Source organism: Bos indicus, chromosome 7, assembly GCF_029378745.1.
Source record: "Bos indicus isolate NIAB-ARS_2022 breed Sahiwal x Tharparkar chromosome 7, NIAB-ARS_B.indTharparkar_mat_pri_1.0, whole genome shotgun sequence".
Taxonomy (NCBI): domain Eukaryota; kingdom Metazoa; phylum Chordata; class Mammalia; order Artiodactyla; family Bovidae; genus Bos; species Bos indicus.
Genome location: NC_091766.1, coordinates 57,788,677 through 57,813,383, shown reverse-complemented (window position 1 = coordinate 57,813,383; position 24,707 = coordinate 57,788,677). Strand labels below are relative to the sequence as shown.

The window sequence follows — 24,707 nt, the reverse complement described above, 5'->3', positions numbered from 1 at the left end:
CGGCAGATGAATGGAAAAGGAAGTTGTGGCACATATACAGAATGGACTACTACTCAGCTATAAAAAGGAATGCATTTTAATCAGTTGTAATGAGGTGGATGAACCTAGAGCCTGTTATACAAAGTGAATTAAGTCAGAAAGATAAAGATATATACAGTATAAAATATACTATATATTAACACATATATGTGAAATATAGAAGGATGGTACCAATGATCCTACATACAGGGCAGCAAAGGAGACATAGACATAAAGAACAGACTTCTGGACTCAGTGGGAGAAGAGCGTGGAATGATTTGAGAGAATAGCATTGAAACATATACATTACCATATGTTGAATGGATGACCAGTGCTAGTTCAGTGCGCAAAGCAGGGGACCCAGGGCCAGTGCCCTGTGACAACCCAGAGGGATGGGTGGGGAGATAGGTGGGAGAAGGGGTTCAGGATGGAGGGACACATGTATACCTATGGCCGGCTAATGTTGATGTATGGCAAAAGCCATCACAATATTGTAAGGTAATTATTCTCCAATTAAAATAAATAAATTTAAAAACACTCATTTTGTGAATGGAATAATACTTTTGGAGTAGTTCCTTTATACTTGTGCTATAACCACAAGGAATGTGTGGTTATTGAGCCCTAGAAATATGCGTATTTTGGAGAGGTGCTGTCAGTTGTAAAATGCACACCAGGTTTCAAAGACTTATAAAAAGGGGGTAATATATTGTTAATTTTTCTGTATTCTATATATGCTGAAATTAATGTTTTTGGTATATTGGATTAAATTATATTCCCCAAATTTTAAACATTATTAAAATTAATTTCATCTGTTTCTTTTCACTTGTTAGTGTGGCAACTTGAAAATTTACAATTATTAATGTAGCTTGTATTGTATTTCTTTTGGGTAGAACTGTTCTATGTATTTGGTAGCATATATATTTACATCAGTGTCTCTCATTTTTCTGGTGTGTACAAAATGATTTTTTATTTTTTTCAATACAAAGTTTCATCCTAAAAAGTATTTCATAGCCTTATAAATTTTTAAAATTTTCTTACTCTAAAAACGATTGTGTTCTAAATTTTCTTTGACAAGAATATGAACCACAAAGAAAGCCACACTTGACCACTCTCAAGCATTTTCATGTATTCCTTTTGTGATACACACATTTTTTCCAAAAAAGGGGATCAGTCAGTATACATTGTTTTTTGACTTTTTCAAACAACATGACATGAACATCTATCCTTGTCATTATATACTTTAAAATTTTTCTGCACTAATAATAACCTGAGGGATATACCATACTCCTAGAGGTAATAATGGTTTATGACAGCAGTAGTTTTTTAAATCTTTAATAACAGTTTTGTTGAAATACTTTTTTTTCTCTTCTAGTTTTATTGACATACAGCCTTGTATAAGTTTCAGGTGTACCGCATGATTTGACTGACATCATGAAATGATGATCACAGTAAGTTTAGTGAACATTCATCTCATATAGATACAAAAAGAAATAGAAAAACATTTTCTCTTGTAATGAGGATTTACTCTTTTAACTTTCATATGTAACATGTGCATTGTTTGTGTGCTCAGCTGTGTCTGACTTTTTACGACCCCACAGACCGTAGCCTACCTGCCAGGCTCCTCTGTCCGTGGAATTTTCCAGGTAAGAATACTGGAGCAGGTTGCCATTTCCTCCTCCTCCTCTTCCCAACCCAGGGATCAAGCCCATGTCTCTTGCGTCTCCTACGTCTCCTGCATTGGCAGGCAGATTGTTTAATAAAGCAGTGTTAATTATATTTATTATATTTTACTCTACATCTCTGCTGCTGCTGCTAAGTCACTTCAGTCGTGTCCGACTCTGTGCGACCCCATAGACGGCAGCCCACCAGGCTTCCCCGTCCCTGGGATTCTTCAGGCAAGAACACTGGAGTGGGTTGCCATTTCCTTCTCCAGTGTAGGAAAATGAAAAGTGAAAGTGAAGTCGCTCAGTCATGTCCGACCCTTAGTGACCTTGTGGACTGCAGCCCACCAGGCTCCTCCATCCATGGGATTTTCCAGGCAAGAGTACTGGAGTGGGGTGCCATTGCCTTCTCCGACTCTACATCTCTAGTTTACCTTATATCTGGAACTTTGTACCTTTTGAAGCATCTTTTTAAAGTATTCAATTCAGTAATTTTTAGTCTATTCAAAGTTGTGCAGCTATTGTCCTTAAGTAATTTTAGAATATTTTCATTATTCTAAAAAGAAATCCCAAACACACAAGTAGTCACTCTTATTCCCCCATCCCAGCCCCTGGCAACTAATCTACTCTGTCCCTATGGATTTGCCCATTGCCCATCTCCCATAAATGGAATCACACAGTGTGTGGTGTTTTGTGACTGGCTTCTTTTATTTAGCATAATGTCTTCAAGGCCCATCCATGTTGTAAGATGTATTAGTACTTCATCACTTTTTATAGCTAAATAGTAATTATTTATATAAATATATCACATTTTATTCATCCATTTATCAGTTGGTGAATATGTGGGTTGTTTCCACTTTGGGGATATTATGAATAATGCTGTTATGAATACTCATCCACAAGTTTTGGTATGAATATGTGTTTTCAATTCTCTTGGGTGTATAACTAGAAGTGAAATTGCTGGGTCATATGGTAACTCTGTTTAACATTTTGAGGAACTGCCAAACTATTTGCGATTGCACCATTATACAATCCCACAAACAGTGTGTGAGGGTTCCAATTTTGCCACCTCCTCACCAACACAATAGTAGTGATTTTCAACTGAGAGGCTATTCATTCTTAAGAGGTACAGATCAGCCTCCAGGGGTGGGTGGGTTGGGAAAAGACCTCCAAGTTTCTGTGGTGACCTCAACCCACCCAACACACACGCACAGCCAGGCTCCTATTTGTTTGACTTTGGGTACGTTATTTATCTTGACTGCTGCTGCTAAGTCGCTTCAGTCGTGTCCAACTCTGTGTGACCCCATAGATGGCAGCCCACCAGGCTCCCCCGTCCCTGGGATTCTCCAGGCAAGAACACTGGAGTGGCTTGCCATTTCCTTCTCCAATGTGTGAAAATGAAAAGTGAAAGGGAAGTCGCTCAGTCGTGTCCGACTCTAGCGACCCCATGGACTGCAGCCCACCAGGCTCCTCCATCCATGGAATTTTCCAGGCAAGAGTACTGGAGTGGGGTGCCATACTAGCCACAGTTAAATGGAGATAACTTACCTTATAGGGGCAGTTGTTAGAATTAAATAAGATAATGCTAGTGAAACCCTTTGCACAGTGCCCAGTATATAATACATGCTCAATAAACATTAGGTGTTAATATTATATCAACGGCTCAATAATTTCCCACTATACATACACACCATAATTTGCCTAGACAATTTTATTGTTGGCACTTAGGCTTGTTTTCAGTTTTTCATGATTATAAACAGTGCTCTGAGAAATATCCTTATGGCTAAATTTTTGCCCTATAGCCATGATTATTTTCTTAGGATAAATTCCGTAATGTGTTATTGCTTGGTGCATTTTAAAGAAATTTGAAGATATTTCCCAATGTATTTTTTGTTTGTTTGTTTAAATTATCCTGAACTATTTCTTTGAGACATGTCATCAGGTACTAGACAATATACCACTTTAGGTTTGCTAAACTGGTTTCAGAAATCCTTACTTTGCACCTAACAAATATAACGCAAATACAAACCTACAAGACAGTCCAAGTCTAACTTTTAAACGACTGAATGAGAAAAGGCTCTCAGATCTGGACTTTTGAATTTTTGTACCTTTCCTGTCATTGCTTCAATATCCTAACTAGACAAGTGCTATCAGTGAAATTAGGCACACTGGATGTTTTTGTTTTGCACTGAGGTGAGACACGGGCAAAAATAAAGTGACAACGGAGCATAAACAGCAGAAAATAGCTATTCATTGAGAGTGAGCACGTACCTCACTTTGCTTACACCGTCAGATCTAGGAACTTTGCAGGGGTCCTCACTCACAAATCCGTCAGGGCAATTTCATAACCAGCCTAGAGGGGCTCAAACAGAGGCATCGGGTTTCCTCTGATAGATATGGAAATGCTTTATGGTAAAGGTAGGATTTTTAAGAGTTATTTGATCAGATGGTGAAATGTTCTGAAATTTGACAGTTTGGGAGATTGAGTGTTGAGGAACTGAAAGGAACTTTGTATAGATTAACACATGTAAGTAGAAAGATGTATCAATAATTCATGTGTTTCAACTGGCTATAGTAGTAAATGTTTACAAATCTGTTCTCTGCCACCCCTGCCCCAAAGCCAAAGCACTGATTTATATAGGTTTTTTTTTTTTTTAATTTCTATGATATAAATATCCCACCATGGCAGATTTCAGATTTAAGCTACCAACATGATGTCACTCGAAGCAGAGCTGGATAAAAAGATGTGTGTAATCAACACAATCAGCTCTCAACAGCCAGCACCTCCCAGCTTCTGCATACAACTGTTTATTTTCATAAGTTTCTGTCCTTTGATAACTGAGGGAACATGGTACTCAGTGAAATCCATTAAGTATATCCAGAATCTAGAATTAATACATTTTGAGAACAAGATGTTTTGTTTTCTTCTCCTAGGTTAAATGCCAATGCTAAAGGCTCACTCATGTGGTATTTATTACATGCTGTAACACGCACAAAAAGGAATGGCAAACCTTGCTAGAAACTCAAGAGATCATCCTCTGGGCGGTCGTGGCAAACCATCTCAGAGAAACAGTTGTGCATTTGGGGCTCAATGATCTAGAGAGGGATTCCACAGGATTCCCTGATAGACAAACTTGATTAGGCCTGCACTTACATATGTGAAAATCAAGAAAGCATAATTCTAATTCCTTCCCTTTGCACAGGACTTCCTGGTTTATAAAGGGCTTTTTATAAGACAGCAAGGGTCACAAAGAGCCGGACACGACTGAGCGACTGAACTGAACTGAACTGAACTGAAGGATCTCCTATTTCTGGTGACTAGGGCTCATTAAGACAGATTGCTAGGCGGTTAAACTCAGGTTTCTAGGTCACTTGTGTCCATACATCTGACTGACTAGTAGTGCATCTCTCCAATTCTCTGCAGACAGAGACCCCAATGAGCCACTGCCAGAAGGCCAAAGGGACATTTTAGTGAGGCCTGGCTATGGGCCAAGCTTGTATTAAGCACTTTCCTTACACAGTCTCTGAAGCCACTCAACAACCCTATGAAGTGGTTCCTATTATTTTCTTTCAATGTTGCAAATACAAAGGCTCAGAGATGTTGAATTACTTGCCAAAGGTCATGAAATTCATAAATGCCTGAGCTGAGACAGAAAACCAGGACTATCTGACACCTGAAGCCTGTATTAAGAATCTCTAGACTGGTTTACGACAAAGATTTTAATGAAATTGTAGATATTTAATGTGCTAATTGGATAGCATGACCTACAAAGGGTTTCCAACACAGGCAATGCTAACCTAACTGGGCTGGGGGTATGTGAGAGTGTTGAGGGAGGGGGGAACATATGAAAGATGATGAAAAAAAGAATGTTTTCCTGTGCTGTCATGATGCATTGTGTAACTTAAGAGGGCTGTGTATCTGTAACTGGCCTTTTCTGTGTACAGCACAAGCCTGAATTTGGTCAGCCTTTCAGACTGTTCTCTGCTGCCACTTCTGCAGCCTGTGGCCCCCCTTTCCATAAACCGTAAATTAGATACTAAGTTCCATGACAGCAGAGAGGACAATACATTTTCAGCACTGATGTTGCTGAAACTCTAGACCTATCCCAGTGGCCGACATGGTAGGTGCTTAAATATTTGTTCAATATTGACAGTGATGATGATAGTAAATACTCAACAAGTCATAGCAGTATATTCTTTCCAAGTATTATCTCATTTAATCATCACAGAAACTCCATTAAGTAGTATTATTTTTCTTTCTAATTTATAGATTAAAAAAACATAGGTTGAGAAATCTTGCAACTTTGCTCAAGGACATAATAATAAATGGCAGAAAATCAGTTTTTCTTGATAGCAGAGGCTTGGCACTTAGTATTATACTCTAGTCTGTTAATTTATAATGCACTGTTGTATTTCTAAGAAAGCTCATATTTCTAAAATCAGATGATAGAATGTCAGTTCTGTGAAAGAAAGGAACTCTGTTCTAACTGTATTGCAGTACCTACAAAAATTCTTGTCATATATTAAGTGCTCAGTAAGTATTTTCAGTGCATATGCATACAGGAATGGGTAGGACAATTGTTTCCAATAGGAACAGGCATTACAATTTATAAATTTACTCACAACACATTTTCTTGTTGGCCAAGGATTTTAAAAAGTAGAGCTTTCAAACCTAAATATCACTGAACAAATTCAGTAATTTACTCATTCATTAGTTATGGCCACCCACTCCAGTATTTTTGCCTGGAAAATCCCATGGACGGAGGAGCCTGGTAGACTACAGTTCATGGGGTTGCAAAGAGTCGGACACGACTGAGTGACTTCACTTTCACTATCTCCATTCAGTAAATATAATTGAGCATCTACTAAGTGCTAAAGAAAACTGAGCACCGAAGAATTGATGCTTTTGCACTGTCGTGTTGGAGAAGACTCTTGAGAGTCCCTTGGACTGCAAGGAGATACAACCAGTCCATCCTAAAGGAGATCAGTCCTGGGTGTTCATTGGAAGGACTGATGCTGAAGCTGAAATACTTTGGCCACCTGATGCGAAGAACAGACTCATTTGAAAAGACCTCGATGCTGGGAAAGATTGAGGGCAGGAGGAGAAGGGGACGACAGAGGATGAGATGGTTGGATGGCATCACTGACTCGATGGACATGGGTTTAGATAGACTCTGGGAGTTGGTGATGGACAGGGAGGCCTGACATGCTGCAGTTCATGGGGTTGCAAAGAGTCGGACACTACTGAGTGACTGAACTGAACTGAAGTGCTAGACACTTAATAGCAGAGATATAGTGGAATGGTTGACAATTATAAGTAAACAACTATTACAAAATGCAAATGTTCCATGAACAAGAAAGGAAAAAAAAAAGATGTACAGACAAAAAATTCCAAAGGAAGGGACTATGGGGAGGACAGGGAATGCCTCAGTAAAGTAGGGACAGGTCAGCTTCAGTGCTGAAGAATGCCAGGAACACAAGGAAGGGGAATAGGAAATGAATGGCATGGGCAAATGCCAGAAGGTTTTAGAAAGAACTTGACAAGTTGGAGGAACAGAAGGAGGTCAGTGAGTCTTCTGAGAAATGGTCTGTGTAGTGCTCTTACAACCACTGGCTTGCACAGGGCTTCCTTCACTCCCTGACCTCCTTTATTGCACGTTGTTGTGTTAAAGAACAAAGCCAACAGGTGTATTTTTCTTGGTTTTGGTTGGAGGGGCTAGTTCCCCACTGTCCATAGTAGAAAAGAATGGTTCACAAAATAGAAATCTTGGAGTCTTCTTAATCTACTTAATGGATAGCCATCTAATTTGCCTCTCCACAACTTATGTCTTAGGAAAAAACTTGTCTATACTGTGGAATAAAATAAATGCAAGAAGGAATTTTGCAGAAAACAGGAAAGGAAAAATTTAGTAAACCCAGAGGCTTGATCTCTGGCAGGGACACTTCTGCCATTGGTTACAGTGGAAAATTTCTCAGGCACAGCCTGGCTAACAAACCTGGGCCTTCCTGGTTGATCTTGTAACTCTGTTCCAATATAGCCCACCTCCTGGGAAGATATGGGAAAGAATAGCTTCCCTGGTGACTCAGATAGTAAATAGTTTGCCTGCAATGTGGGAGACCTGGGTTCAATCCTTTGGGTCATGAAGATCCCCTGGAGAAGGGAATGGCTACCCACTCCAGTATTCTTACCTGAAGAATTCTATGAACTGAGGAGCCTGGCAGACTACAGTCCACGTGGTCACAAAGAGTCGGACACAACTGAGCAACTAACACTTTCACTTTTCATCTCAAATACTACTCCAAGGTCTCTAGTGGCAACTAAAGGTCATTTCAACTCAAAGCAAGATGTCCTCTCACCAATTTAAGATAAATTTAGCTTTTCCCCTCTTCCCCCTTCCCCTACCCCCTTATGCCAATCTGCAAGAGAAGCTGGACTGAATAACTACAGATGAGCTGACCACTGGAGTCTTGGTGATGGATACGACTCATAACATGAAAGAACCAGCCATGGCAACTGGCACTGAAGTGGATTACATCAATTTGTACATCAGTCTTCATCTCTTCCTGGAATTTCATATGTGAATTTGGCACACACAGTCAAAGAAGTAGGGAAGACTTAATCACCAGATGAGAATTAAATGGAATCTTTTGTAAGCTGAATATTATATATCAAAGAATATTTCTTCTATCTTTTGCCAGAGATAAGCAGTTGGTTTCGGGAGATGAGGACCTTGCCATTTTCTACCTGCCAGAAGAATGTTTTCTTCATGGAAGTCTAATGGCAATTCCCAACCTCAGTTAAGGACTTGTTTTCCCGTTTTTTTTTTTTTTTGAACTTCAAATACTTTCTAAATTGTGTTAGCCGAAGCATTGTATGTATATAATTAACTCAGATCCCTCTGGGCTCATCCAGCTAAACTTGTGGAGCTTAACTGAGCAAAACATTCGCTGATGTCTCTCCCCTGCAGTGACGCTCACTGAAATGAATACCTTCTACAAGAGGAAATCAGGGACATTTCTTGTCCAAATTGACTTTCTAGTGATTTGGGTTGCTTCAGAAATGATTGTTGTTTCATAACAGTAATGATCTCATTTTCTTTCAAATATGAAATCTGCGATTTGGCAATTCAGGAAAAATTGGGGGCGGGGTAGACTTCTGTATTTTCTTCCTAGGTGAAGTAGGAAGACAGGCCACTTTTTGGTATTCATTGGATCTTTGAAATTCCTCCTGGGAAACAGTGGCGCTCTGGGGGCACAGGGCTCCAATGTACCTTTCACTGGGAGAGCAAATTCAGCGGTTCCTGCAATGCTGTGTCTTAGCAAGCAAAACCCACCCGAGGGGCTGGAGCAGTTTGACCAAAACTGAGTGCAAAGGGTTAGGGAATATGGACTTTTTCAGAGCATGTTGACTAGATTCATAATTCGACCCTCTTCCTCCCTCTGCTAGTATAGACACCCCCAGTTAAAAGTTATTTTTTACTCTCTTTGAAAGGGAGAAGTCAGGTGTGATCCTCAGAAAAGTTCTGGCCTCTGATTCCCCATTTATTCCTAACGCAGAGAAGGGCTTAAGCTAGCCTCTGAGCCATTCTCTGCTTTCTGGGTGAGGCTTCAAACCCCAGGCCTCACCCTTGACCTTCATCCAGAGACCATATGCTTGATAGAAGGGTGAGCAAAAGAGGCCGAGATGTAGACTTCCTGTTTGCTCAAGGGAACCTTCTCTTTGCTATCCTGGAACACAGGTGTCTGAAGAAAGGCGGTGAGCTAGGGGACTCTGGGTGCTGGAGTAAACGCCGCCCTGAGCTGCGTGGCGCTGGGCGGGGAGGGAGTTCGGAAGAGCGAGTTTAGGCTTTTCACGTCAACCTGCGGAGCTGGATGCTCGCTGCCCAGGTGCGGGTTGGCGGCTGCGTGCGCCCCACTGCAGCAGAGAGCAGCCGCAGCCTCTGCCTCGGCTACCACCGCTGCTGGGGAAAGAGTCCTGGGGCTGCTGACGCGGTTGGGAGGAGCCTCGCCTTTAATGCACCAGCCGCCTCCAGCCTCCTGCAGCAGCAGCAGCAGCAGCAGCAGCAGCTGCTAGTGCGCGCGTGTGGGTGTGAGGGTGAGTGCGCTGGCGCCGGCCGCCTAGCGCCCTGCCCAGCTCCCCGCGGGCTGCCGAGCCCCCGCCAGCCGGAGCAGCCCTCCGGTGGGACCAGCACCGTCCTCCGGGCCGGGCCAGCCTGAACCCTGCCCCTGCCATCTCGCCACTGCAGCTCGGGTCCAGAAAGGCACCATTTTGTCGCGGCTGCCCGCTCTCCCAGGGGGGAGGAGGGATCTTTTTTGCATTTCGGAGCGGCTGCCAATGAGGGGAACCTGTTGGGCATCTCCCCAGCCCCGCTTGTGAGCGCCTCCCGGGGCGGCGGGCGGGACCAGACCCCTCGGGGCACGGCGCATCTTGGCACCCCAGAGGCGGAGGCGGCGGAGGCAGGCGCAGCATCCTCGCTGGGAATTGGAGCTGGAGTGAGCGCACCGCGGGAGGAGCCGCCGCAGCCTCGGAGATCCCGGGCGGAGGAGGTGACAGCTCCATTGCCGGGTTTTTATTTTTTTTCTCTCTCCGCCTCCCCCGTCTCCTCCTCAGGCTCGGACCATGGTGCAGTCCCACTGGCTCCCCTGCCCCCCTCTCCTGTGAGACTGGCTGCGGGGAGGGAACATGGATACTTGTCTGCCGGCTTCTGGTTCCCACGCAAGTAAGCCTGCTGTCAATGGAGGAGGACATTGATACCCGCAAAATCAACAACAGTTTCCTGCGCGACCACAGCTATGCGACCGAAGGTAACGCCAGCCCCACCGCATTCCGCCGCTGGGGCCGGGCGCAAGTTGCGGATCGCTGAGCTCCGCGGGCGGCAGGGCGCGTAGCGGCGCAGACTCCTCCGGGCCCCGGGGCTGGGGCGGGGGCTCGGCCCGCAGGGGCAGCTGCCCCGGCGCCCCACATCCATCCGGGCTTGGCGAGGCGAGCTGGGTGTTCAGCAGCAGGTGGACCCGGCGCCCACGGGAGTTAAAATGGCCCTCGGGGATGAGGTTTTTCAGGGTGGGGCTCCTGGCTGGAAAAATGACTCCCGCTCCCAAAAGCAGATGACCCTTCTCTGAATATATATAAAGGGGTCGGTGGAGTGGGGGATAGGTAAGAAAGAAGAGGGCCCAAGAGGACCGTGGGTCCTCCTCTCCCTGAGCGGAATGATGTGTCTCTCAGTGGCTGCAAGGGAGGGCATGGTTTCATTTCCTGCCCGTTAATCTCCCCGGCCGGGTTACCTGCTTAGACAATCAAAAGCCCAAAAGGCCCGTTCATAAAGGGCGACCCTCTCTCCCCTTGGAAGTGCATTAGCAAGATATAAAAAGGTGGCTCGGGAAACAGTGTTGGGGCGGCGAGTGAATGAGTCTGACACGTGGGGCGAGCAATGCGATCAGTGGGGCCTTTAAAAATCACCATTATGAATTCTGCAGCAGTAGTTTCTGCTGAATCAACAGCCAGCAGAAAGCAAGAGGGTTCAGTAAGCTGAGCTTTGCCAAGAGGTGAAATTGTCGTCTCTCTCTCTCTCTCCCTCTCTCTCTCCCTTTCTCTCTCTCACCGTTTCCCCCAGCTTGTTCTGACATTAGCCTGAGTGAGGTACAGGCAGAAAAGGAAAGTCAGCAGGTGGAATCTCATTTGCCTTTTGTGTGGGAATAGAGAGTGGGGGCATTTCCAAATACCAAAACTTTTGCATTTTTGCTTTCATTTTCTACCTGTCGGCCTTTATCCTTAAGTACTCCTGTACAGTGTTGCATCGTCACATTGTAATTCCCACGTGAAAAAATGTGTGTGAAAGGGTTTTAGGAACATGTAGCAAGATATGTTCATTTCAGATGATTCCTACTATTCCTGGATGCTAAAATTTCTGTCACATTTAATCACATCAAGACTACTAAAGAAATGTGGATGGGGGTGCTAAAGAGTTCAAGTTCTGAAAAGAAAAAGATACACAATTTAGGGGTAAAGGTGGCATCTTCTATAAACATCCCTGAAAGTTTCAGATAGAATGTTCAGCGTTTTTGAAAACATATGCTTTATTCGTCATCATCATTGGAGAGCATCACACCTAATATGTCCATGGTTCTAGACAAATCAAGCAGAGCTGTATGACCTCTGGCCTTCAGGAGCTTAGAGGTAGCTTTTAAGATGTTCAGCTTGTCCCTGCCCCATATCAAGCACCATGCTTACTGAGTCTTTTTACTTGCCTGGTGACAACATGATTGTTACATGTTCTTCCCTGGTCTTAGTGCTTTGTCACGGATTCACCAGGTAGCATATGATCAGCTCTGGGTCTGAGCATAGCATCCAAAGAGAAGTTGGTTTTGGGTCCATTGTCTTTGGGGGCACACTTTTTTTTTTTTTTTTTGTTTGAGACAACAAAGACAGAGGGTTGCCTTCATGTTTTCTTCTGTATTGCCTTATGCCTCCAAGTGCAGGCAAAGGAAACTTACTGAGCTAGGAAGATGGGAAAATTGAGGTCATGTGTATAGGAGTATCATCTGTAAAATGAAGAAATGAGTTAAACATGGCATTCTTCATTGCTTTCAGGGCCTTAGATAGACCTAATCTTTGTTCCTCTTTGATGCCATTTTGGTAGACTCTGATTGCAGATAAAATATCTGGGTTCATATATTCTAAAATGAGGTAGAGTTTATAGCAAAGAATTCACTAAAATCTTTCCAAATCAGCCTCCTTGGATCACTCTCCCCACACCAACCCCTGTGCCACTACATTCAAAACTAAATAAACCACAGTACATTTTCAAGGGTTTTTTTTTTTTTTTTTTTTTTTAACCTGAGCTTGGTGTAAGTTCTTGCCTGGAGGATCCCAGGGACAGGGGAGCCTGATGGGAGCCTGATGGGCTCTGTCTATAGGGTCGCACAGAGTTGGACACGACTGACGCGACTTAGCAGCAGCAGCAGCAGTGAAAGTCTGGAAAGAAAAAAAATAGTTCTTAGACAATGTAAGTTGTCTTTTCACATGCAATTCCCAATTGCATTTTATTCATCAGAAGAGAATCCTTCCTCTTCTGATGAATACCTCAAAAGTGCTAGTACACCTTGAAGGAACACCGCCAGATCAAAATCCTTGTTAAAATCCTCTGCATTTGGGACTTGCCCCAAAATTCTCTTCCCCTTTTTTAACCTTCTGGGGAATTAGTTTCTAGGTCCTTCTTCAGACTTTGCTTTTCCTTTTGTTTTCTTTGATATTTCTGCATTTTCCTGTCTTGCCCAGTTATGTCAGCTTTCTTTTTTCCTGCAAAATTTCCTTTGCATTTATGTCTGAATTTTTCTTCCCTTTGCTCGGATCATTCCACACTGCAGTATTCTATTTAAAGCTGAAAGGTTTTTGCTGTGTAGTTAGTGTGAAGGACTCCAAGCTCAATTTGCATTATAAGTGGTAGCTGCAGGCAAGTTCATCCAGCTAAGAGCAATGCAAATACTAAAGGACACTTTTCCCAAGCTTTTCTGTCTTTCTTTCTCTCTTTCTCTCTGTGGGAAAAGAATGCATGATGTGCATTTATTTAAAACATTTCTTATAACTTTTCTTTTGTTCTGAGTATGAAGTTACCACCTTCACCTCCCTTTTCCTTTTTCTCCCTTTTTAAAAGTTGCTATCTTTGAGCATCTCTCTTTTCCAAGCACTGTAAGTACTGAGCTTTTTGTAAGTATCATTTCAATATGTCCACACCCGGTTAGGTGGATCTTGTGATTTCCATTTTTAATAAGAAAACTGAGCAACTGAGGCCCAGAGATGACACTAATTAGTCAAGGTCACACAGTCAGGATAAAATTTGTCTTCCGACTCTAGACAGTCTGACGTGCTCATCTATTAGAAAATTCTGCACAGCTTCATTTTTCTTTAACTATTAGCTCCTGTTATGAGGAAGATCACAGTGGTTTATCTCTGTATGTAAATAGTGTTCCCTTCTGAGGGAAAATTCTTTGCAGGGATCATTTGAAAATGTCCATATAGGGTTATACATGAGGAAAAGCATCAGTAGGGTTGGCTTTTATCTTTTTGACTTGTTAGAACCAACTAAAACTCCCTCTCCAATAGCGCAATCAGAGTTTTCTAGATTAATACTTCTATTCTCATGGGGCAGAATAAATATTCTACATAGGAGGAGTTCACAAGAATGGCAATCTGGTTAGAAGAGAAAGTCAGATAATTTGTTGTTTAACTATTCTTTTCTCAATTTCCTTAGCCATAGAATGGGAATAACAGCAGAACCTACGCCACAGGGGAAAAAAATTTATAGTCCATGGGGTCGCAAAGAGTCGTGCGAGAGAGAGAAAGTCTTAGAGACTTTCACTTTCACTTTCAATGCAGGAAAAGCACTCAAGACAGTGCCTAATACAAAGCCAGACCCTGATGGATGCCCTCAGTAATTATAGCTGTTGTTATTTTAACTTAAATTGCATTTGTATTGCAAGCACAATGTTTTTCCTTGCATTGTTGTTGATTTGGAGTGATCTTGAGGGAAGTAGAAATAGGTGAGACGTCCCTAAAACCCCCCACAGTCTCTTCTTGGCTTATCTACTAGCCGTAGATAGCCTCTTAGCAATTTGCCTTAATGTATTGGGTTGGCTGAAAAGTTCATTCGGGTTTTTCCATACTATGTTACAGAAATAACTTGCTGGTTATATTCTGGCAGCAAGTTCTGTCTTCCCCTGCTGCTGCTAAGTCACTTCAGTTGTGTGCGACTCTGTGCGACCCCATAGACAGCAGCCCTTAGAAGCCTTTAAAAACCCATACTTCTTGTACATATTTTTAAAAGAAGAGCAAATGCACTTAGTCTATGTATAGTTATTATATTAATATGATATCATTGTTATTATGTAACTGTTGATGCTTTCTGACTTTAATTCCTTCAACAACTATTAATTGACTTTCTGCAGAAGTGATCCTGCATACTCCAGTATGTTGTGTCTGTTCTCATGAACTTGAAATCTGGTGGAAGAGGTAGACATTAAACAAACAATTTTCCAAAGAATTATGTAGCTTCCAATTGTGATAAGTGATATTCAGGAAATGCACAAGAAAAGCACAGGAAAAGCCTTGAGATGATTTGTAAAGGAGAAAGGTAAATATAATTTAGATTGAGGCTCAGGGACTGGCTCAGACAAAGTTTAAGCTGAAAACCAAGGGATAAGTCAGGAATGAACAGGAGCTGAAGACATTTCAGGTAAAAGGGACAGTAGGTCCCAAGTGCAGAGTTATGAAACAGTCTGACAGACTCAAAGAATGAGAAGATGCCGAGGACTGAGTGTAGGGAACAAGAGGAAGAGGGCTGAAAATGAGACTGAAGCCTGTAGTTTACTTTGAAATGGACCAAACCAACAAAGAATAATATTAGGGGAGAGGAATGGATAAATAGACAAGCAGATGATAGAACAAATATAAAATGTTAATGGTAGAATCCAGGTGGTCAGTCAGTGGATATCCACTGTAATTTTTTTTTTTCAACTTTGCTATCTGTTCAAAAATGTTCATAATGTTACAGAAAAGAAACTGGAGAGGTATTTAGGGATTAGGTCACGTTGAACCTTGTTGACCATAAGGAGTTTGGACCTTATCCAAAGATGGATCGAAAACCATTAAAGGATTTTGATCAGGGGGGAAATATGATCAGGTTAGTTTTTTCAAAGCTCAGGCTTGCTGCTGTGCAGGGTGGGGCCAGAGGGCTTGCTAGGAAGTGAACAGGAGTGAAAGCGGGAAGATAAATAGGAGGCCATAGCTGTTCTGTAGGATGGTAGCACGAGTAGCGATGGAGAGAATTCTGTAGATTTGAGATACATTGTAGAAGAATGGATCAGGCTGACTTGGCGTGATAGACTAAGTGGAGATGGAGAAATGATGGAGATGGTGTCAAGGAAGACTTGCCATGAGGATAGATGCATGATGGGGCTGTTCACTGAGACTGGAAAAAAGACTTTGGAAATTGATGAGGTGTGTGAGTCATCTAGCCTCATATTGAGACTATCAAGTAAGCTTTGTATATCTGGTTCTGAAGCTCAGAAGAAAGATCTGGACTAGATACATAATTTGGGGTGTTGTGGGTGTATTAAAGGCACTTAAAAGTATGTGAACAGTTGAGATGCCTAGGAGAAGAGCCTTCCAGGGCATATTGAGCCCTATGGGTGAAAAATTTCAAGGAAAACTGATCTTGTCTCCATATAAAGAAATTATAACAGAAAAGAGTACCTCGGTATAAGCGTAATTAACCACACACTTAAATTATTCAAATAACCCTGTATGGCCATTTCTCAGAAATGTGATAGAATAAGAAGAGACCAATCTTGGGTGAGTTGAGTTCAGAGGGTCTCCAAACGCGAGCTCTGTGTGATCTGTGAAATGTTACAGCTTTTCAGGGGCACAAGAATCAAAGTAAGAAAGTAAAGGCCCCTGCTTCCTCCTCTCTCCTCATCCATCCCACGCACCTTCAAGAAAAGAGGGAAGCTATAATGAATAAAACTAGGAAGAAACATGAAAATGACTTTTCCTAAGAAGCTAATGAAAAGGCATCAGAAAAGTAAAAAGAGGTGTTGTCATGATAGAGAGCTGCCTTGTATTAATAGTTCCTTAAGTTGCTTTGGTATTTTTATGCAAATGCAAGATCAGAATAGTATTTCCAATGCATATGGATGAATGTTTGAGTTCTCTGCTATTCTCAGAAAAATCTGAAATGGAAGGTGGGAAGAAGCTGCCTTACAGTATTATAAATGACCTTTCCGGGGATAGGAAATGTTCCGCTACTAAACGAAATAACCAGAGTGCATTGAAAATCACTAGCAAGTATTCATTATTAGCATTCAGGTCTCCAGGGGCTATCCCAAGCCCTTTATGAGGGCTGGTCAGAAACGTACCAATAAACCTGGGGTGAATAATATTAGGCCAGTCCTGTCAAAATACTGGTAATGCTCGATGAAAAGAGCACAGCTGTAGACTGACACTCCTAAATTCTAGCATTTGCATTTATGAAGAAACTAAGGGTCCAGTTTAGATGCTTAGGCGAGGGAAGAGAACGAAGGTTTCTTCAATTCTGTCTGTATTCCAGTCATTTTCCTAGATGTTTCTCATGTGTTTACTCACTTCATCACCTTCAGCAACTCTGAGAGAATGCTTGCATTAGATGCATTTTTCAGGATAAGAAATTGCAAGGTTTGGAGAAGCAAAGAAACTTAGGTATAAGGTCGCATACTTACTTGTAAGTGGCAGAACCAGATTGGAATCAGTGACTGCCTGGATCTAGGCAAGAGTTCTTTGCCCATCCCTGCTGTCCCTTGTTTGGAATTTAGGGGGAAAATGCTGGCTGTGTTCAACACTCTGCATACATCCCCATGGTGGCCATTCAGTGCTGCTCAGTTCACCTGGTCAATCTCTTCCCAGTAAGGCAGTGCATGTGTCTGGGCCTTCCTCTTTTTCCCACAGGGAGGGAGCTGAATTCCCCTCGCTGATGCCAGAATCCTTAGCTAACTTACTCCTGTAAGTTTATTTTCCTCTATTTATAATAAGGGCTTCCCAGGTGACACAGTGATAGAAACCCGGCCAATGCAGGCAGGAGATGTGGGTTCAACCCTGGGTCAAGAAGATCCCCTGGAGAAGGAAATGGCACCCTACTCCAGTACTCTTGCCTATAAAATCCCATGGACGGAGGAGCCTGGTGGACTGTAGTCCGTGGGGTCTCAAAGAGTCAGACACGACTGAGCGACTTCACTTTCACTTTTCATTCTCATGCATTGGAGAAGGAAATGGCAACCCACCCCAGTGTTCTTGCCTGGAGAATCCCAGGGACAGAGGAGCCTGGTAGGCTGCCATTTCTGGGGTTGCACAGAGTTGGACACGACTGAAGTGACTTAGCAGCAGCAGCAGCAGCCAGTATTCTTGCCTGGAAGATCGCATGGACTGAGGAGCCTGGCGGGCTATAGTCTTTGGCATCGCAAAGAGTTGGACACAACTGAGCACACTCACACATGTGTATAATAAGAAAAGAAAGAAAATATGAAATTGAGCAATCAAATTATGAAATTTACCTAGCTTTTATAGCCCTCTCCATGTTCCTCCACCTGGCACACTCACAGTGAAGTTTCCACTGAACCATCCAGGCATCTCTTCTCCAGAGCTGATAGCAACTCATGTAGTTGCCTGGAGTGAAAGGAGTGGACCAGAGCCAGCTGTATGATGGCTAATGTCCTTTTGCATTGAAGTGAAGTGTGGGGTGTCAAAGGACTCGTGTTGGCCAGAGTAACACTCCAGTGGTTCTCTACCCATCTCCCATTAAAAAGATGAATTTGCTTTCACCAGACTTCATTTCTACCATCCAATTTCCTTCTGTTGCCTTTCCAGTAGAACTCTGGAATAAAGCTAAAAATCAGCTCTGACCTGACAAACCAATCCTGACATAATCATCCCACTGGAAGCACAGATTCTTTTTACAAGACCACTAGGAGTTTTGTCGTAAATAATCCAGGAACCCTTGAATTCTTATGTTCCAAGTTCACTATGGAAAGAGAGGGGAATGATGATGATAGGATGTGAATGTGTGAAATCCATGGACAACTAATTAGTATTAATGGTTTCTTTGGAGAAAGGATCGTTGTGGGTAATGGAAAAGGATGGGCATGTAGAGGGTTAAGTCAGACTGTCATTTCTATGCTGTAGAGAAGAGAGGCCTGATTGATTCCAGCAAATGTGAAGAAATGAAGGGGTGAGAAGATGCATGGAGTCCCAGGGTCTGGAGGGGCCTCTGCAGGCAGGATTTTAATATGAGAAAGATGAGGTCTGCCAGAAGGAGTGTGCCGAAGAGTACCATACCTATGAGGCCATGTATTCTGGGTGTACTTGACACTGGGTTACTGACAGCCTCCTCCATCATGCATAGCTGATTTCAGTGCTGAGAATCTATTAAGTCATGAACCTGAAGTAGTCACAGAATGGCAGGTCACCTCCTCTGCTTAATGCTGGGGACTCAGCTCTGTGACCCTCAACAGATGCACAAGGGTGCTGAGTATGGAAAAGCTGTAAACTGTTCTAATGGGGGATATTGCCGCAACATGCTGAGTGCTCCCAGGTGGTCTGAAAGGAAAAACCTGGACCCCTAAGTACAAAATATCACCAGGAAGTATTTTACCAAAGAGGAGAAGAGCTGAACAAGAAACTTGAGGAGAACAGCATTTGCTCATGTAACTTTGCAGAAGTCAAGTTGGGGCCAAGGACACCCAAGTTAGGAGGACCATTGGTTCACGACAGCTGTACTGCTGTCGTTCATGTTCCTCTCTGCCTTGATGTCTGTGTTTATAAAGCAAATAATGCAGAAATGCCTTCTTACTTGAAAAGATTCAAGCATTATGGAAGTAGATAAAAACAAAGCGTGAATCACCATCCATCCCTGCACCCACCCACTTCCTTGTCCAGAGTTACCATTGTCAATAGTTGCTGAGCTTCCTCATAGCCAACTTCATATACATTTTCATACATTTAAATATCCAGATGCAGATACACATTGAGGGAAAGACTGTTTTTTCATGTAACTGAATGCATACTGTTTGTTTTGTTTATGCTTTGTTTTTTTTCCCATTCAGTGATGTATCTGAAAGACCTTTCTGTGTCAGGACACCTACATCTGCCTTGCTCTTTTTAATGGCTGCCTAGTGCTCCATGGTATGACTATACCATAGTTTATTTAGTAGTTCCCTTGTGGCCAGATGGAAAATTGCTTCCAGTTTTTTATATTATAGAAGATACTGGAGTGATTATTCATATATATGTGTGTGTGTATATATATGTTCTTGTTGATGTTCTCCTTCCTGATTTTATCATCTTTCAAAGCCAAGATATTGGTTCTCATTTCTTAGCAAAATAGCAAGAAGGAATCTCTGGTCCTTCATTTATTCTCTCAGTGACCTTGGATAAATCATTTAACCTCATGAACTTGAACTTCTTAATATAAGAAATATCTGGCATTCCTGGAGAAGGCAATGGCATCCCACTCCAGTACTCTTGCCTGGAAAATCCCATCGACGGAGGAGCCTGGTAGGCTACAATCCATGGGGTCACTAAGAGGTGGACACGACTGAGCGACTTCACTTTCACTTTTCACTTTCATGCGTTGGGGAAGGACATGGCACCCCACTCCAGTGTTCTTGCCTGGAGAATCCCAGAGACAGAGGAGCCTGGTGGGCTGCTGTCTATGGGGTCGCACAGAGTTGGACACGACTGAAGCGACTTAGCAGCAGCAGCATGTATATGTGCATAGTATATGTATTCTGAAACCACTGTGGATTTGAGTGTTCAGATAAGATAATGTTGATGACTGGCAGTCGTGGAGGACCTGCTTTGTGCCACAAATAAACTTGAGATGTAAAATATCTTTCTTGTTGATACTGTCCTTATACCCCTTTAAGTGAAAAGTTGAAACAAAGTGAGATTACTTGTCCAAGGTCACCCAAGAGTGGGTGGCAGAACAGAAGTCACTTCCAGGTCTGTCAATGTAGTACATGGACACACATGTTTTGAAAAAAAGGCATGATATTGATACAGGAAAAAGTTGTTCATTATTCTAAAGAAATTCTCCTCTGAATCACTACCGATACAAATGGTCTAATTTTTATCAAGAATTTGAAAATGAACAGAGGAAAAATAAGGCAATGCAGTCTTTATTGTTAGGCAGTAGTTTGGAATGCCCATGAGAAGACCTGCATGTTATTCTCAGTCCTGCCACCATAATTAGGTACTTTTATTCTCTTGGCTTCCATTTCCTAATCTACTAAAATGAGGTTGAAGATGGGGGAGGGAAGGCGAGCTATCCATGGATTTTTGTGGCTCTAAGTTTCCGTGGTGCCCTATGCCTGTATTTGTGATCACCTGGCTCTGTTTTGTGTGTTATGACATTGCGCTTGGGGGTGAGCCTGGGAGACACAGACGTAGGCTTAAAATGTATGCACTGATGGGTCAGACCATCCTCCTGGCAAGAAGGCTGTGGTGCAGCCAAGAGTGGAGACAGAATGAGAAGCATCTCTTTGCCAAAAGCTGCTGCAGATGGAGGAGCCAGCCTGTCTGGGCGGCCCATGACTTTGAGAGGAGCCATTTGGCAAAGTTGTTGGCGTGAGCTGCCTTGCAGCACAAATGCTGGAGACCGTCCTGGGTTGGAGTGAATCAGGGATGCAGCAAAGGTGGCTGGTGGAACAAATAACCATCTGGTGAGCAGGGCACTGCTCATCTTGCCGCACCGACAGGCAAGAGCAAGTGCCAGTTGGTGAGGCTGAGCTCTCAGTGACATGATCTGACAGGCACAATAGGCTGTCTCCCTCGCTATTGTGTGCTCCATGGAGGAGGTTGTAAATCCCAAGCAAACTTGGTTCTCTCAGAAACCAGGAAGCCCCAGTTTCTTCTACTGTTATAAAGAAAGAAAGAAAATTCCTCAAAATTATTTATCGCATTTCTTGCCAGCTGCTATGGTGGTGGTGATGGGGGTGTGGTGATATAGAAATTCTTGCTCTTGAGCACCTCTCCATCCATTTAAGCAGATGATGCTCTGTCCTTCTCAAAAAGTACTTAATCATATAAGGACCCAGACTGGGCAAGTCTGCACTACATTTGCCTCTCTTGAGACAGTGGAATCAGAGCCCGCCTGGCTCTAGAACCACCTCCTGCAACACCAGTTCTGAGGCCTTGGAACAGACCCTCCATCTCTGAATTTTTTCTTACCTGTAAAATATGGCACAGGCTGAGGCAACATGCCCCCTATTAGCATGATATCTTTTTAAACATTTTATTATTTATCTATTTTTGGTTGTGCTGGGTCTTAATTGCTGCTCAGGATTTCTCTTGTTGGGTGAGTGGAGGATACTCTCTAGTTAATGGTGTGTGGGCTTCTCTTGTTGCGGAGCACAGGCTTTAGAGCACACAGGCTTCGGTAGTTGTAACACGAGGGCTCAGTAGTTACAGTTCCCGGGCTCTAGGGCACAGGCTCAGTAGTTGTGGCACATATGGGCTTAGTTGCTCTGTGGTATGTGGCTTCCTCCCAGATCAGGGATTGAACCTGTGTCTCCTGCATTGGCAGGTAGATTCTTTATCGCTGGAGCCACCAGGGAAGTCCCTAACATGTTATTGTTTATACGTGAGCACAGAATACATACAAAAGAATCCCTCTCCATGCATTTGGAACCAGTAGTTGATGGTAAATTGGAAAAGTTAAGGCAGAGAATCATAAAAATGATATACCTATTATATTTACTTATTTATTTATTTGAAGTTTAGCTGATTTACAATGTTGCGTTAGTTTCAGTTGTAAAGTGATTCTGATATATTTTATTTTTCAGATTCTTTCTCTTATAGATATTACCAAATATCATGTATAGTTCCTGATACACCTATTTTAAGCAGCATTGCCTAATTTTGATGAAAAGCTTCTTGAAGAATCAAGGCTTAATCTTTGAGTATGGGTGGGACTGCTGACTGGGGCACATATTCTTCTGGCACAAACCACACCCACAATGACAAAGACCACGTCTGAGTTTGGTTTCCTTGAGATTGAGTGACAGTATAGACCCCTGAGAAGCAATCTGAAGTACAGATCCTTCTAGGTTTTCACAAATGTCCCCCATATTTTATCTTTCCCACATTTAATTGACAATCCTTGATCATCTTTTGAAAGCATTCAACTTAGTTTTCATGTCAGACAGTCATCACTGTCCATGATATTCAGTTAAATAACCAGTACAACTGACATCAAGGGATTTGGGAACCAATACAACTGACTTTCAGTAGACATGCAGCTCAAACAAAAGAAGTGGAAGTGAGCCAGTGGACCAGAGATGAGCCTAATAAATTAGCTGTGAACGTAGAACATGCTGGAGACACATTTTACAGAGGGAATTGAAAGCATTTTTTCATCTGATGAGTCATCTTCTTAGAGGTCTATTAAAAGAGCTTCTGTTGTAGAGCCATCATATACTGAGTGCTCACAGTGTACCAGGAATTAAGAGCTCTGTTTATACTATATATGATGAACTATATATTATGTGTATATGTATATATTGTGTACTACATTGGTGTGTATACATAGGATAATGGTTGTGTGTGTCGGGGTGGGGGAGTGTACCATTTAATCCTAACAACAATCCTCAGCTGTATTAAGGTTAATTCAGTTAAGGCTGAATTAGGTGGGACTTTTAGGTTTTATTCACCACTGTCTCTTATCCATCTCCTAGTCCAACATCTGGCAAATGGCACTCATTACATGTTTATTAAGCAAATGAGGGAATATACGATGAAACTTAGAGAAGTTGTGTAAGCTGCCTAGCATCAATCAGCAGCCTCAGGACTTTGAATGCACATGTCTCTGACCCAAAAATGTATGTTCTTAAGAACAAATTTAGTTCTGTTATAATGATTTCTTTTTCACAAAGCTCTTGGACATGTACTTTGGATCCCATATTTCCTTAAGAATAACCTAATAGGATACAAATCTGGGATTATCTCCACTTTACACAAGTATGTAGATGCTTGAGAATAGGGTCAGTAGCTTGTCCTGTAAAGGGCCAGATAGTATTTTAGTCTTTCCTGACCATATAGTCTACTCAACTCTGTCACTTCAGCATGTGGGCATGGCTGCATTCTAGCATTCTATTTATAAAATCAGGTAGTGGCCCATGGACTGCAGTTTGCTGACTCCTGTTCAAAAAACTGTTTGGAACCCAATAAAGTTTTAAAAAATGTTGATCTTTCAAGTGAGTGACTGTGGTAAGTGCTACAAGATGCTCACCTGAACAGGAATGGTTCAGTGGGAAAGGTGGGGTCTTGGTGGGATGCCGACAGGTGGAGAACAGTGGCAGAGGCATTCCTAATGGAGGGTAGAGTGTGTTCTTAGGAGGCAAAAGCAAGCAAGGAAAATACTATATTCCTGAGCAAAAGAGCTGGAGACTATAGATACAGCAGACTGTCCGTTAGAACCCGCCTATATCCCACATGTCTTCCGGGTAGGATCCCTGTAAGTGCTCACTCAGTGGTCACTTTAAACATGCTTATTATATACAAGGCACCATGCTAAAAAAAAAAGAAAAAATCCGGGTATGTAATTAGAAAACAAAAACCTGATGCAGACTGTGTTCTCATAGAACGTGTGTTCTATTGGAAAGATACACATTATACACAAATGTAAGAACATGAATATAAATCTTGTTAAATGCTATGTAGGAAAAGAATAGAGGCTGTGAGAGAACAAAATATGTGCTCACTGATGGAAACTGGGACTATAAAGAAAAGTGTAAGAAAAGAAAGTCGAATTTACCTCTAGCCTCAAACATAATCATATAAACATTTTTTGATGTATTTTCTTCCAGGCTGTGCATGTGTGTGTGAGAGAGAGAGGAGAGAGAGATGGATGGATGAATAAAGGAATTATGAAAAATGTATCATATCTTTTTTTGTTTTGTTTTGGTCCCACACACAATACTGTGAGCATTCTTCTGTAACATCCCATAGTTAAACTATAATTTTGCCAATCACCCAATGCTGAACATTCAGATGATTTCCAGTATTTTGATGTAATATTTGTGTGATAAATGATTGGATGTATCTAAATCATCTCTCTGGTTAGTGTCTTAGGACAAATGTCTACATCAAGATTGCTGGGTTAAATGGTACAAACAAGTATCTAGATCATATTAATCAATTGCTTTCTTAAAATACTGTACCAAGGAGCACCTTTGTAATTGCTTTGGCTCTTTCCCACTTTTTCTAGTCTGTTTTTCCTCTGCTTTACCTTGTCACACATTTTCAAAGTGTTCAAGCTCATCCTAGAGAACATACATGGGATGAAAATCAGGAGAAAAAGAAGTCATAAAGACAGAATCGTGGAGCTTTATCTTGAACCTGTTGCCCTTATCCTCCCCAAAAGCCTGGTGCTTTCTTCCTTACTAGTGGGAAAGCAAGCTCAGTGCTCAGCCTCTGGTATTAAACACATGGGTGAGTAGCTTGTCCTC

General features: G+C 42.3%; 1 protein-coding gene across 10 annotated transcripts in view; it reads left to right on the top strand.

Moving 5' to 3' along the window:
• The window catches only part of PPP2R2B (protein phosphatase 2 regulatory subunit Bbeta), a 510,815-nt gene that overhangs the window by 184,861 nt on the left and 301,247 nt on the right, over positions 1-24,707 (top strand). For 3 of the 10 annotated variants that reach the window (XM_070793763.1, XM_070793762.1, XM_070793764.1), the window contains one exon: positions 10,291-10,484. The exons of 3 other annotated variants lie outside the window; for them this stretch is intronic. In XM_070793763.1, the coding sequence (XP_070649864.1) occupies positions 10,291-10,484 (194 nt within the window). 4 more of the 10 variants (XM_070793766.1, XM_070793765.1, XM_070793767.1 and 1 more) reach the window with 4 other exon arrangements.